Raw genomic sequence first — 13,350 nt, forward strand, 5'->3', positions numbered from 1 at the left:
CTTTATATAGCTCCCAGCAAATTTGAAGTAGTTGAGATGGTAACTCAAATGTTTGTCTACATAGTGGTGTAGGGTATAATATAGTCGGCCCCGTCCGACTTTAGACTTTACTTACTTGTTTTTTTTTTTTATTGTCGAATTCAGCAGATAAAAATACATAAGAAAAGTCGCCTCTCATCAAATGTACATTTTCAGTGTAAACTAGTGTAATTTGTTGTCGTCATTAAATGATTAACATGTTGCTGCTGTGTAACACTTTCTGTTATTAGGACTCATCAAATATATACCCATCTTAGACACATACACACGGCCAGACTCGTGGTCGTCGTCTATGAGAATAAGTGTCAGTGATGCGCGTTCAAGATTGCTGTTTATCCTACCATAGTAGTCAGACACCAACACATTTTACTTTGGCGTTCAGCCAGGTGCATGTCACACATCAATGCTGATGTGGATGATGATGGTGGCAGCGATGTGGAGGAGGCCGATACACCGTATGCCGATATGCCTAAGTGACAAGACAGCAAGTGTCAACAGATATATCCCGGAACACGCTGTAGTTGTACTCCATGATGATGATGATACTCGTAATACTCGGCGTGAAAGAGCTCTCATCTACATACATGTGTATACACACCAATATATGTGTGTACTAAGGCTTATATGTAAATATAAGGAAACATGGATGCATGTTTGTGTGTCCATCTACATACATACCCACCTGACCACAACGTTCGTTATCGTATTCGATATAGAAATATTCTCGGTTTTTTCTCGAAGAAAACTATCGAGAACGATATCGAGAATGGTTCGAAAAAATTTCGAAAAACGTTCATCTGTCGTGCTGTTACTGCCAGCAAACTCTTCGTTTTCGAAGGCTTGCTAGTGATTCGTTAAAGAAGGTTTCGCGATATCTATAATTGATCGTTAACGAATCTATTTCGAATTCGTTTTCGTATTCGATATCATTCCGCTTTCGAAGGTTTTCTATACTGTTTTATTCCCATTTTGTTCCCATTATAAGTTGTGTCGTAAAAGAAAATTTTCAAGTTTGTTTTTATTTTATTACAACACAATATAGATAATTATAATACAAAATAATATAGATATTAGTGTTGCAAACAAAATACTTAAAATATTTACATTTAGGAATATATATTTAAAGTGATTTAAGGCACTGCATTGACTTCATTGCGCGGAATTTCTTATTAAACCGGTCGTGGCTATGCCATTGAAAAGGATATTAACCAATCAGTAACATTTTCCTGGATACATCTGCAAATTAAACAAGAAAGAAAATTGGTAGTTTTTTAAAAGATATATAAATAAATTACTTACCTCTTTTATATTCGCTAAGACACTTCACCCGCACTTAACAATTTCTTAAACTGAAATGACTTTTTAATCTCTGTCTTTGTCAAAAACAAACATGGCGGAACACCAACAAATAAGCCGAAAAATATTCGTTATTACTTCGAAACAACGAACGTTCGAAATTTTTCTATTATCGAACTTTTCTCGAATAATGTGCGCGTTAATTTATTTCGAAAAATGTTCGCTTTAGCGAACCTTCGCCATTTCTCGGCACTTTGGTCGGGTGGGTATGTACATGCGGAAACAAAAATGTTCCAGAGTTGCCATTATTTAGGAAAATCTTCATATAAAATCAGTATTAATTACTGATAACCATTTTAACCAAACAATAGTTCGTTCTTACTATTTTTGGAAATCGTATGATAATTTCCAAGAGAAAATTTAATTGAGATGTGGAGAATTAAAAAAAAAAAAAAAGATAGAAGATAGCTACAAACATTTTTTTTTGTTTTACAATAAAAATAAGTTAAATTTAACTACGGACTTTTTTGGCAGTCTTCTACACTACCAGTATTCTCGACTGGTTATTGCTGCTCGATATTTGCTTTTATGCTCTAAGGCTATAAAATTTATTTCAAATATTTTCAAACTGTAACCTAGACTTTATTATAATTCAAACATATACTTGTTTACTTGTACGGCCGAAAAATAAGGACTGCCATCCACAACCGGATAGGATGAAATTTGTCTTCTCAGAGGACCTGTTAATATGGCGTATAATTAAAAGTTATCCGATATGGTCCATTTGCAATACCAACCGTCCTACACCAATATTAGCTGATGGCGCAAAGTTTCCAGACGATAGCGTCTTTCTGAACTTCTTCATCGGTTTATATAGAGGAATCTATAGATAATTATATAGCGATATTAACTAATTTTCGTATGGTAATTAGAGGACCAAATTTCAACGGTGTCAGACCAGAAGTGGCTCGATACGGCCCATTTACAATGCCATCCGATCTACATCAACAACAACTACTTGTACCCAGTTTCTAATCGAGAGCATGGTAGCATGGTGGTGACTTCAACAGATAAACGGACATCGCTAAATCGACTCAGAATTCCACCAACATCTGTAATGTATGTATGTATATACTTTATGTAGTCTGGTACAAATATTTACATTAGGTTAGGTATAAGGACAGCTCGTTATTAAGATTAGAGTGGTGAACTTTTCTCTTATCACTGAGTACTGCCGGGACCATATTTAGCTCACTGACAAGGGACCTTAACCTAAAACCCAGTCCGAACGGGGTTTCACCGTAGGGCTAAACCACTTATCGAAGCTTTGAAGTACTCAGAAAGCTTTTTGATGTTCGGTCGAAACTGGGATTGAGCTTGTGACCCTTTGTATGTAAGACGGGCATGCTAACCATTGCACCATACACCGAAAGAATTCTTTTCTTTAATTTGACGAAGAATTCTTCATTAACTATTCTTCGTGAATTCTTCAATAAAACAACGAAATTTTCATTAATTTTCGTTCATTTTACGAAGAACATTTTACGAATATACGAAACGTCTACGAAATATTCTACATTAATTTTTCTTCGTAAAAGTGTCGTACTTTCGTACAAGACATTCTTCAAATTTCATGATTTTTGTGAAGAAGTTTTTACGAATTTATGAATATACACCGAAAAAAAGTAAACTGTTTTATAGGAAGAATAAACTAACTCGTACGAAAATTGAACTAAATTTTACTCCACATTTTGAGATTTCCACAAGGCGTTGTTAACCTTAGGATAGACTACTTGGTCTGGCCAGACCAAATTTGACTTTGAGCGCTTAGTGATCGAAAGCTTATCGCCTACCCTAGGGTTAAAACCAGGAAAATTGAATACCCCGTTGTACTTTTTAACTGCAGTTCTGGAAATTACGCCCTCTCATAGAAGAAATTAAATAAAATTAAAGAAGAAAATCATTGGCGCCAAATCATGACCATTTTAACCATATAGTAATTCATTCTTACTGTTTTTGGGAATCGTATGAAAATTTTGTTCATATTGAACTTAGGTTTAGTTCATATTGAACTTATGTGTATGGTCATTGAACTTTATACTCACGTTAAGTTCTTAAAATGTTTGAGACATAATTAAAAAAACGAAAATTTCATTGGCTTGTGGATAATTTCGCAAAAAAATTATAAAATTTAACTACAAAAAAATAATTTTTTTGCAATAAAAATAAGTTTAATTTAGCGTTAGTTTAACTACGGAAATTTTTTCTGTGTACTTCGAATCATTCTGCGTTAAAATTTCTTCATAAAAGGTACGAAACATTTTCTTTAAAATAACAAAGAAGTTTCATTGAAGTTGTAAAATTTCCGTTCGCGACATAAAATTGCCTTTGATAATGTGCTTGAGTGTATTCCTTTATTCAATATTTTTATTCATGTCTATGCTACTTCTCATTTGGTTGATAGCGCGCTATGAATAAAAGTGAAGCAATAAAACTAAAAATTTTACAAAAACTTAAGATGTCAAGTAGTGATGACAACGAATTACAACCAAATGCACTTTCGACTATAATTTTTTTTTTCTAAAAGTTTGAACATTTTTGAAAAAAAGTACGAAACATTTTCATAAAACGAAAGAAATTGTTTCATAAAAAGTAACAGGTTGGCTGATAAGTCCCCGGTCTGACGCATAGATGACGTCGCTGGTATTAAATGCATATTATTTTTATATAGTACCAACCTTCAAATTATTTGTGTCAAAATTTGACGTCTGTAAGTCAATTAGTTTGTGAGATAGCAACTTTTGTGAAGCAACTTTTGTTATTGTGAAAAAAAAAATGGAAAAAAGGAATTTCTTGTTTTGATAAAATACTGTTTTCTGAAGGGGAAAAATACGGTGGAAGTAAAAACTTGGCTTGATAATGAGTTTCCGGACTCTACCCCAGGGAAATCAACAATAATTGATTGGTATGCAAAATTCAAGCGTGGTGAAATGAGCACGGAGGACGGTGAAGGCTGTGGACGTCCGAAAGACGTGGTTACCGACGAAAACATCAAAAAAATGCACAAAATATTTTTGTATGACCGTAAAATGAAGTTGATCGAGATAGCAGAGGCCTTAAAGATATCAAAGGAACGTTTTGATCATATCATTCATCAATATTTGGATATGCGGAAACTCTGTGCAAAATGGGTGCCGCGCGAGCTCACATTTGACCAAAAACAACAACGTGTTGATGATTCTGAGCGGTGTTTGCAGCTGTTAATTCGTAATACACCCGAGTTTTTCCGTCGATATGTGACAATGGATGAAACATGGCTCCATCACTACACTCCTGAGTCCAAACGACAGTCGGCTGAGTGGACAGCGACCGCTGAACCGTCTCCGAAGCGTGGAAAGACTTACAAGTCCGCTGGCAAAGTAATTGTCTCTGTTTTTTGGGATGCGCATGGAATAACTTTTATCGATTGTCTTGAGAAGGGAAAAACCATCAACAGTGACTATTATATGGCGACATTGGAGCGTTTCAAGGCCGAAATTGCGGCAAAACGGCCCCATATGAAGAAGAAACAAGTAAGGAAAGTCTAAAGTCGGGCGGGGCCGACTATATTATACCCTGCACCACTTTGTAGATCTAAATTTTCGATACCATATCACATCCGCCAAATGTGTTGGGGGCTATATATAAAGGTTTGTCCCAAATACATACAATTAAATATCACTCGATTTGGACAGAATTTGATAGACTTCTACAAAATCTATAGACTCAAAATTTAAGATAGCTAATGCACTAGGGTGGAACACAATTTTTGTAAAAAAAAAATATGGGAAACATTTAAATCTGAAGCAATTTTAAGGAAACTTCGCAAAAGTTTATTTATGATTTATCGCTCGATATATATGTATTAGGTTAGGTTAGGTTAGGTGGCAGCCCGATGTATCAGGCTCACTTAGACTATTCAGTCCATTGTGATACCACATTGGTGAACTTCTTTCTCTCTTATCACTGAGTGCTGCCCGATTCCATGTTAAGCTCAATGACAATGGACCTCCTTTTTATTGCCGAGTCCGAACGGCGTTCCACATTGCAGTGAAACCACTTAGAGAAGCTTTGAAACCCTCAGAAATGTCACCAGCATTACTGAGGTGGGATAATCCACCGCTGAAAAACTTTTTGGTGTTCGGTCGTAGCAGGAATCGAACCCACGACCTTGTGTATGCAAGGCGGGCATGCTAGCCATTGCACGACGGTGGCTCGTATATGACTAAGTAAATTGAATTTCGACAGATTGCGGTCCGGAATATCCAGATAATCACGAAATTGTTCTAGAAAGCGAAATAAAAACCAATATAACTTTATCTACAGATTTATCCGATTAAACCATTCCAGAGACGGGAGATGGGGAGGCAAGGGCTCTAATTTTCCATAATAATTGCCTACCATATCGTCTTTAAAGTACAACGATCTCAAGGGGCTGTGCACCAAAAATATAATTCCCAAAGAATTTCATTCCTTTTATCTTAGTCTTCAGCCTGGGGGAAATCGATATTGCTTGGATGAGCCTGATGCGGAGGAATATATTTCCGAAGGTGAATATTAATTAATATTGTCTTTCATTCGTGTATTTTTTTAATTTAAATTGAATTGCTCTGTCTACGTCTCTAGTCTACGTGTTATTGAATTTGCAAAAATGACTGAATTATAAATAAAATGGATTATTTAGTACGAATACTTTGTTTTATTGTATGAACATTCGTCCGGCAAATTAAAATACTTCATGATAAATGGCGCAAAAAATTTAAATAAAATAGTGTATACCATACAAAATAAAATAGTGTATACTGATTTTCATATAGATTCTAAAATAAATAAAGTAGCCTATATGACATCATGGTATTTTGAATGTTATTTAATTGCAATTAATGCTCTTATTGCTTAGTAGAATATCATCTACCAATGGTCTGGTTATTCCACCACATAGTTAAGTTACAAGAAGTTGAAAACACCGATAATTTTCTGAAATATGACGCTTTTCCCAAAAGTCTATTTTTACAAAAACTTCAAACTCGATTTTCTCGAAACGACAAAAAAATTATACACTATTGTTTTATTGAGGGGACGATATGTCATGATATTATAATGTTTTTTAAAATAAGTAAGCATTCACTTTTTTAAAAAAATATTTTTCCAATTTGCAAAGAATTCAGCCATAAAAATAAAAAGCCCTAACGAAATCCACTACAAGGCAACCCTTTTTTTACATGGATTTTTTTCTTCGAATATCATCAATGGTATCCACGTTCACTACCAGAGTATTGACACAAGGTGAAATGTTTGCGTGACACAAACAGTTAATGTTTTGCTAAAAAGAACACGGCAATGCCAACAATGACAGCCGGCAACACCATTGCCACGACCAGCACGGTTGTGAGTGTGGTGGGGATCCATGCGGTGCGAAATACTTACCACAAGCCTTCAGTACCCCAGGATATCCTCCTGTCAGCTCTCCAACCCCATGGCCCCATAGCCATAATCCACGGTGGTTTGCTAGATGACAGGGTAATAAATTAAACGATTATAAGTATTTTTCTTATTCTTCTTCGTTTTTTGTTTGTTTTATAATTTATTTCATTCTTTAATTTGTATCCTTTAAATGTTCACATTTTTTTATAAATATTTTTCAGTTATACATGGCTTACTTAATATTTGTATGTTTGTGGGAATGTGTGTACAATTTGTTCGTATGTAATTGTTATACATATATGCGGTTTTAACTGACTCTTTATTATGAAGTTTATATGCAATTTTTATATAATATTTTAATTGTTGTAATAATAAATATTTGTTCATATACAAGGCTTATATTGTTTTGTTTTGGGAAGGGAAAATGTAATGATCCAGTTTTTAATTGCAGTAGAGTTTATGGATTATTAAGCTGCAGAAAGGAAATGAGATTCAAACAAAGTTTTCAGTTAGATCTATCTCTGTATGGATGATTTATCTCGTTTTATGAATAGATTTATAATAGGCTTAGTTGTTAGACTTTATTTTAATAACATAACTAAGAAATTTAATTGGATAATTATTTTTGTACAAACACTATTAATATAATTAAGCTTTAATTAATAAGCGTAAATTTGCAGTTTTCTTTTTGGAAGAAATAAAAAAAAATCAATTATTAGAATGAAAACTAAAATAATTGATTATGTTATAACAACTTTTTTTTAAGATTTCCTTTTCATGTTATTTTGATTCTATTCATTTAAAAGAATTTTGAACATTTTTAATGTCTGTTTTTTATTTACTTTACGATTAAAGTGTCGGAATGAACTTTTGGTTAAATATGTATGTACATACAAATCTTATCAACTATACAATTCAATGACCCTACAAATATGCTCAATGCAGACTAAAGGGTAAGAAGTTTTTTGTATTATTCTAAAAAAATAGGAACAACTTACGCCGTGGTTAATATAGTAATGATTTTGCACCCACGACTATTGCTTTACTTTTAGTTAATTCGTGGATGAAAACCGTTGTAATTAAGCTAGCCGAGTCCGAACGGCATTTCATATTAAGGTCTAACCACATAGTGATGCTTTGAAACACTCAGCATTACTGGAAGGGAATAATCCACCGCTGAAAAAAACAACGTTATTGAACTCGGGATCCTTTCTATGCTCGGCGGTGGCTCCCAGCACTCTGTGATAAGAAAGAAGTTCATCGCTGTGGAATTGCAATGGACTTAATAGTCAAACCGAACCTAAAACAAGTAAGTAAAGTAGAAAGTCGGGCGGGGCCGACTATATCATACCCTAAACCACCCTTACTGAATTAGTTATCATAAGCATTTGTGGTGTATCATTGATATAGGTCTGGGAGATAAACCGCAGTTGCATATTTAAGAAAATTGTGGGTTACATGTTTATGGGTGCCAGTTTTGCCAGGCAAAATGTTTGGTTTACCCTACAAGGACAAAAAAAAGTTTCCTACTTTCCCATACATTCCCAAACAATTTTCCCTACAATATTTTCGATAAATTTAAACAAATTTTACAAAACAAAATGGTTCTAAGTGCTTTATTATCTTAAAACATGCAAATGCACCGTATATAATCTAGAAAATAAATTTGTATTACCACCACGGTTGCCCCAGTTGGTAGAATTCTACCAAAAATAGTAATTTTTTTGTTAAATCCCTGTAGAAATAAAATTTTGGAAAAAGTTTCTATAAACAATTTTTTTGGGAAATTTTTCTATAGAAATAATTATTTTGATAATAAATTCTATAGAAATAAAATTTTGAGAAAAAATTCCATAGAAATAAAATTTTGAGAAAATTTTTTGTAGAAAAAATATTTTGAAAAAAATTCTATAGAAGTACAATTTTGGCAAAATATTCTATACAAATAAAATGTTGACAAAAATTTCTATAGAAATCTTTGTTTGGTAGATTTGTGGTAATTTGTGGTAATCTTCAAATTTTGTTAGATTTTTTTTGGCACGAGTGGTAACTGTTGTTACCACACATTGTTAAAGATCAAGCCTTGCCGGCTTCAAATTTCCTCCTCTAGAGCCACCAAAGTGTAAAAAATATTACAAATTGTGTTGGGTGAAAATGTCCCTACTTTGTAGCCCTACGTCCCTACAAGACGCTAAGTATTAGAAAAAACCTACATATAGGAAATTTCCAATATACTGGCTGTAGTTGATATTGCACCTACGGGGTTAGTATGCCACTAATATTGAGCCCATTATTAAAAAAGAGAAAATCGTTCAATTAGTGTGGGTAATACATCCAAATTTGTAAAAATTTAGCAATATTCTTTTGTAAGAGCTACAAGTACGTATAAATACGATCGGCCAGTACATCAAAATTTGAATTTTGAGTAACATTGGTTAATAAATGAGAGTACTATGACCAAATGTGGGAAAATTGAGCGATTCATATATATGGAAGCTATATCTAAATCTGAACCAATTTGCATAATATTTTGCGGGTTTGATTAATACCACAAAAGGTTACCTTGTGCAAGATTTGAGTAAGATCAGTTAAGAAATGAGGCCTGTGTGGTCAAACAAAGGGTTATTCGGTGCGAATTTTTCAAAATCGGGCGATACATATATGGGAGCTATATCTACATCTGAACCGAGTACCGAGTACTATAGAGGACTGGATCTAGCCAACTTTGAGTAAGATCGGTTAATAAATAAGGGTCTATGGTCAAATTTGGGAAAAACGGGCTATACATATATATGGGTGCTATATCTAAATCTGAACCAATTTCGATGATTTTTTATATAGTTAGTGCTATAAAGGACTACATTTAGCCAAATTTGAGTACGATCGGTTGATAAATAAGGGTTTTATGGCCAAATTTAGAAAAATCGGGCGGTACATATATATGGGAGCTATAGCTAAATCTGATCCGATTTCGATGATTTTTTGCACATAGAGTTAGTGCTATAAAGGACTACATTTAGCCAAATTTGAGTAAGATCGGTTGATAAATAAGGGTTTTAGGGCCAAATTTAGAAAAGTCGGGCGGTACATATATATGGGAGCTATAGCTAAATCTGATCCGATTTCGATGATTTTTTGCACATATAGTTAGTGCTATAAAGGACTACATTTAGCCAAATTTGAGTAAGATCGGTTGATAAATAAGGGTTTTATGGCCAAATTTAGAAAAATCGGACGGTACATATATATGGGAGCTATAGCTAAATCTGATCCGATTTCGATGATTTTTTGCACATAGAGTTAGTGCTATAGAAGATTACATTTAGCCAACTTTGAGCAAGATCGGGTGATAAGTAAGGGTTTTATGACCTAATTTGACAAAATCGGGCGATACTTATATATGGGAGCTATATATAAATCTAAATCGATGAAATTTTGCAGACTTAAAGGATGAAGAAGAAGATTATTTTGTGCTTAATTTGACCACATATATGGAAATCGGGCGAAACATATATATGGGAGCTATATCTAAATTTTATCCGATTTCTCCCAAATTCAATAGCGTTCGTCCTTGTGTCCAAAAAACTCCCTGTACCAAATTTCATCAAAATCGGTTAATAATTGCGACCGGAATCCTTTGAACAACAAATACATGGACAGACGGACGGACGGACACCAAGCGCTAGATCGACTCAGGAGGTGATTCTGAGTCGATCGGTATATATTTTATGGGGTCTAAAATCAATATTTCTGGTAGGCACATTTTTTGGCGGATCAAGCTTATTATAACCTGACCACTATGTGGTTTAGGGTATAAATAGCGAGCATCCACTATACTTAACCAAACCTATGACCATGTCAACCGAACACACTCAAAAAAAGTAAACTCTCTATTTCACTAAAGCCAATTTAACTTTATTTTAGTTCATGGAATTATTATGTTTGGAGAAAGTTTCCTTTACTCTAATAACTTTTAGTGTACGTTAGTTAAATTAACTAAAACCGAGGAAAAAACCTATAGTCAAATTCATTCGTGTTTTCCACAAAATAGTTCAAAATTTCTTTAAATTTGTAAACTTTACCAAAAATGTGTCCATCATGAACTTCATATGTCACTAAAGACTTTCTTGCAATTTTGAACTTCAAGTTTTTACTTCAAACTACAAAATTTTCTTTAATAAGTGAAAATATTTAGTAATGTCTAATAAATTTTCTTGAAATTGTCGAAAAATATTTACTTATTTTTATGACATCGGCATGATGCCAACGTTTGTAATACTGTTTCGTTAACATTTTCTAAAATTAACCGAAAGTTTTCTTCCTGGTGGGTTCACTGTTTTTTTCAGTGCACTAGTACGAAAATGTTCTGCTACTTTAGTTTACATTGCACTTATGTATATGATCACTGAATTTTATTCACGTGTTTAGGTGAATATATTTTTCTTGATAAGGAAAACTGCACAGCGCTGTGGAAAATTTCGAAAAAATATTAAAATTGGACTGAAATGCTATATTTTATGTTGCAATCAAAAGTTTATTTAGTGCATCAGTTTAACAATGGACTTTTTCCTATGTAAATTGACTAATACTTTCACGATAATATGGAGTCGTATACTACGTTCACACTATACTGGAGATCTCTTCAAATGGATATCATTATAATGCCATGGGAATATATCAGATGTATCCTTGTTAATTTCAACTAAATCTCTTTCAAAATTCACTAACCCAGCAAAAATTGCTATTACCACGTATGAGTATAAATAAACCAATGTAAAAATCAGTAACCACTTCGTCATTAATAATACTTTTAGATGGACATGTTACCGGAGAAAAGTATTTCGGTGCAAGCATACCAGCAGCCTACAAATAATTACTTCGTCGCAAGTATACAAGCTCTTCAAAAATTATAGTTTTACCATGAATATTCTCAAAAGGCATGTTGTTCTCATTTCTATTTAAAATATGTTATTCTCTCTTATAAGTTAGTTTCGAGTTCTCGGCGTTTTTCTGCCTCTCTCTCTTCCTCACTGTTTATACTTATTGTACAATTTGTACTTTGAATATCACTATGACGCCAGGAGGGATCGAATTCAGATTTGTTGTTGTAATCTCCCCTCTTCACGGTATGGATCTATTCATGGATCTATATAGTATTTTTTTCTGAAACGCAATTTGGAAATTACTTTTCTGATCAGCTCGAATCTTATGAAATAAAAGATGTTTTTTCATACTTTATATAAAATATGTTTTTTTTTTTTTAATTGAAACGTAGCACAATTTCAACTGGAAGTCGAGTCTGAATTTGGAAATTTAAGTTGTTGTTAATACGCTTTTAAGTGACATTAGCATCCCATGAAGAAAAACCCTAAAAAAGAATAAATGAAAATTTGTTTCCTTGTTTCCAAGTACGCAAAACTCAAATTTAAAAGATAATTGTGTCTTCTCCGCTCCTTTGCTCAGAATCAATAACAAAATCAATAGTGTAAAGACAAAATCTTAGGAACCGGGCATGTTTTGTTTTCAGTGTAGTAACACATTACTTTTTAAAACTTTGGTAATGATGAGGGCAGAACGATTTTGATTACTGCACGCTCACAAAAAATCGCTTCTGTAATATATACTCCCAAACATATTTTGCTTCAAGCATATATATTTTTGGGTATTGCCCAAACATTTATATGTTTGATCTCTTCCAATATATAATATGTTTGAAAGCATATTGGTCTAAACAATATATGTTTGGGTAGTCTAAGTTCCAAACATTTTGTATTTTTGCATCCAAATTCAATAATGTTGTCTTCCAAAAAACAATATGTTATTATTTGAACATATAATATGTTTGGAAGCATTTTGCACCCAAAAGTATTATATGCTTAAAAAAAATTCTCCCAAACAATATTGTGCTCAAAATTTTATTTATTTATTTATATATTTACAATCATAATGAATTATGAAAATAAAAAGGTAATATAGGTGCTAACAACATAGGTTTTCGACCTAAATGCTCAAAATTTTGTTTCTGCCCAATTGTATATTCCCCCACATCTTTCTCACTTCCACGAGATTTTTTAGTTCTTAGCACCTTTTTCAGTAATACAAACATTGTAGAAGAAATTATTCAATTGTATGATTTTTTTTATTTTAATTTTACCTTTTGCCGGACGGGGATTCGAACAGCGGACCACACAGTTTGTAAGGATAAAAGAAGTAGCTGATCAATTGCCCAAGGAAAAATAAAATGTTAATTTTGTAATAACAAGCAACAACCACCAACTTAATTCAATATCGCTGCCTGTTAAATAGCGCTCCAAGCTACTAAACACATATATGTTTATAGGCTATTTCTAAATTAATATATATTTGCATCCAAGCATATTATATTTACAAACATTTTATGTCCCAAACATAATATGTTCTAACATATTAACATATATGTCTCAAACATGTTATTCTAGTTTATGAACATTATATGCTTGCACTCAAAAATATTGTGTTTAAAAATTTGTGTTCCAAACATATAATGTTTATACCCAAACATATGAAAAACAG

The 13,350-nt window shown here is 33.1% G+C and overlaps 1 protein-coding gene across 1 annotated transcript in view; it reads right to left on the bottom strand.

Moving 5' to 3' along the window:
• Positions 1-231: 231 nt before the first annotated feature.
• DIP-delta (Dpr-interacting protein delta) overlaps positions 232-13,350 on the bottom strand; it is a 57,929-nt gene continuing 44,810 nt past the window's right edge. Inside the window, exons 11-13 of the mRNA XM_075307258.1 lie at positions 6,802-6,882; positions 410-508; positions 232-329 (exon numbers count right to left, since the gene is read on the bottom strand). Coding sequence (XP_075163373.1) covers positions 232-329; positions 410-508; positions 6,802-6,882 — 278 coding nt within the window. The remainder of the gene's footprint in view (positions 330-409; positions 509-6,801; positions 6,883-13,350) is intronic.

The sequence above is a fragment of the Haematobia irritans genome, chromosome 4 (genome assembly GCF_050003625.1).
Source record: "Haematobia irritans isolate KBUSLIRL chromosome 4, ASM5000362v1, whole genome shotgun sequence".
Classification (NCBI taxonomy): Eukaryota; Metazoa; Arthropoda; class Insecta; order Diptera; family Muscidae; genus Haematobia; species Haematobia irritans.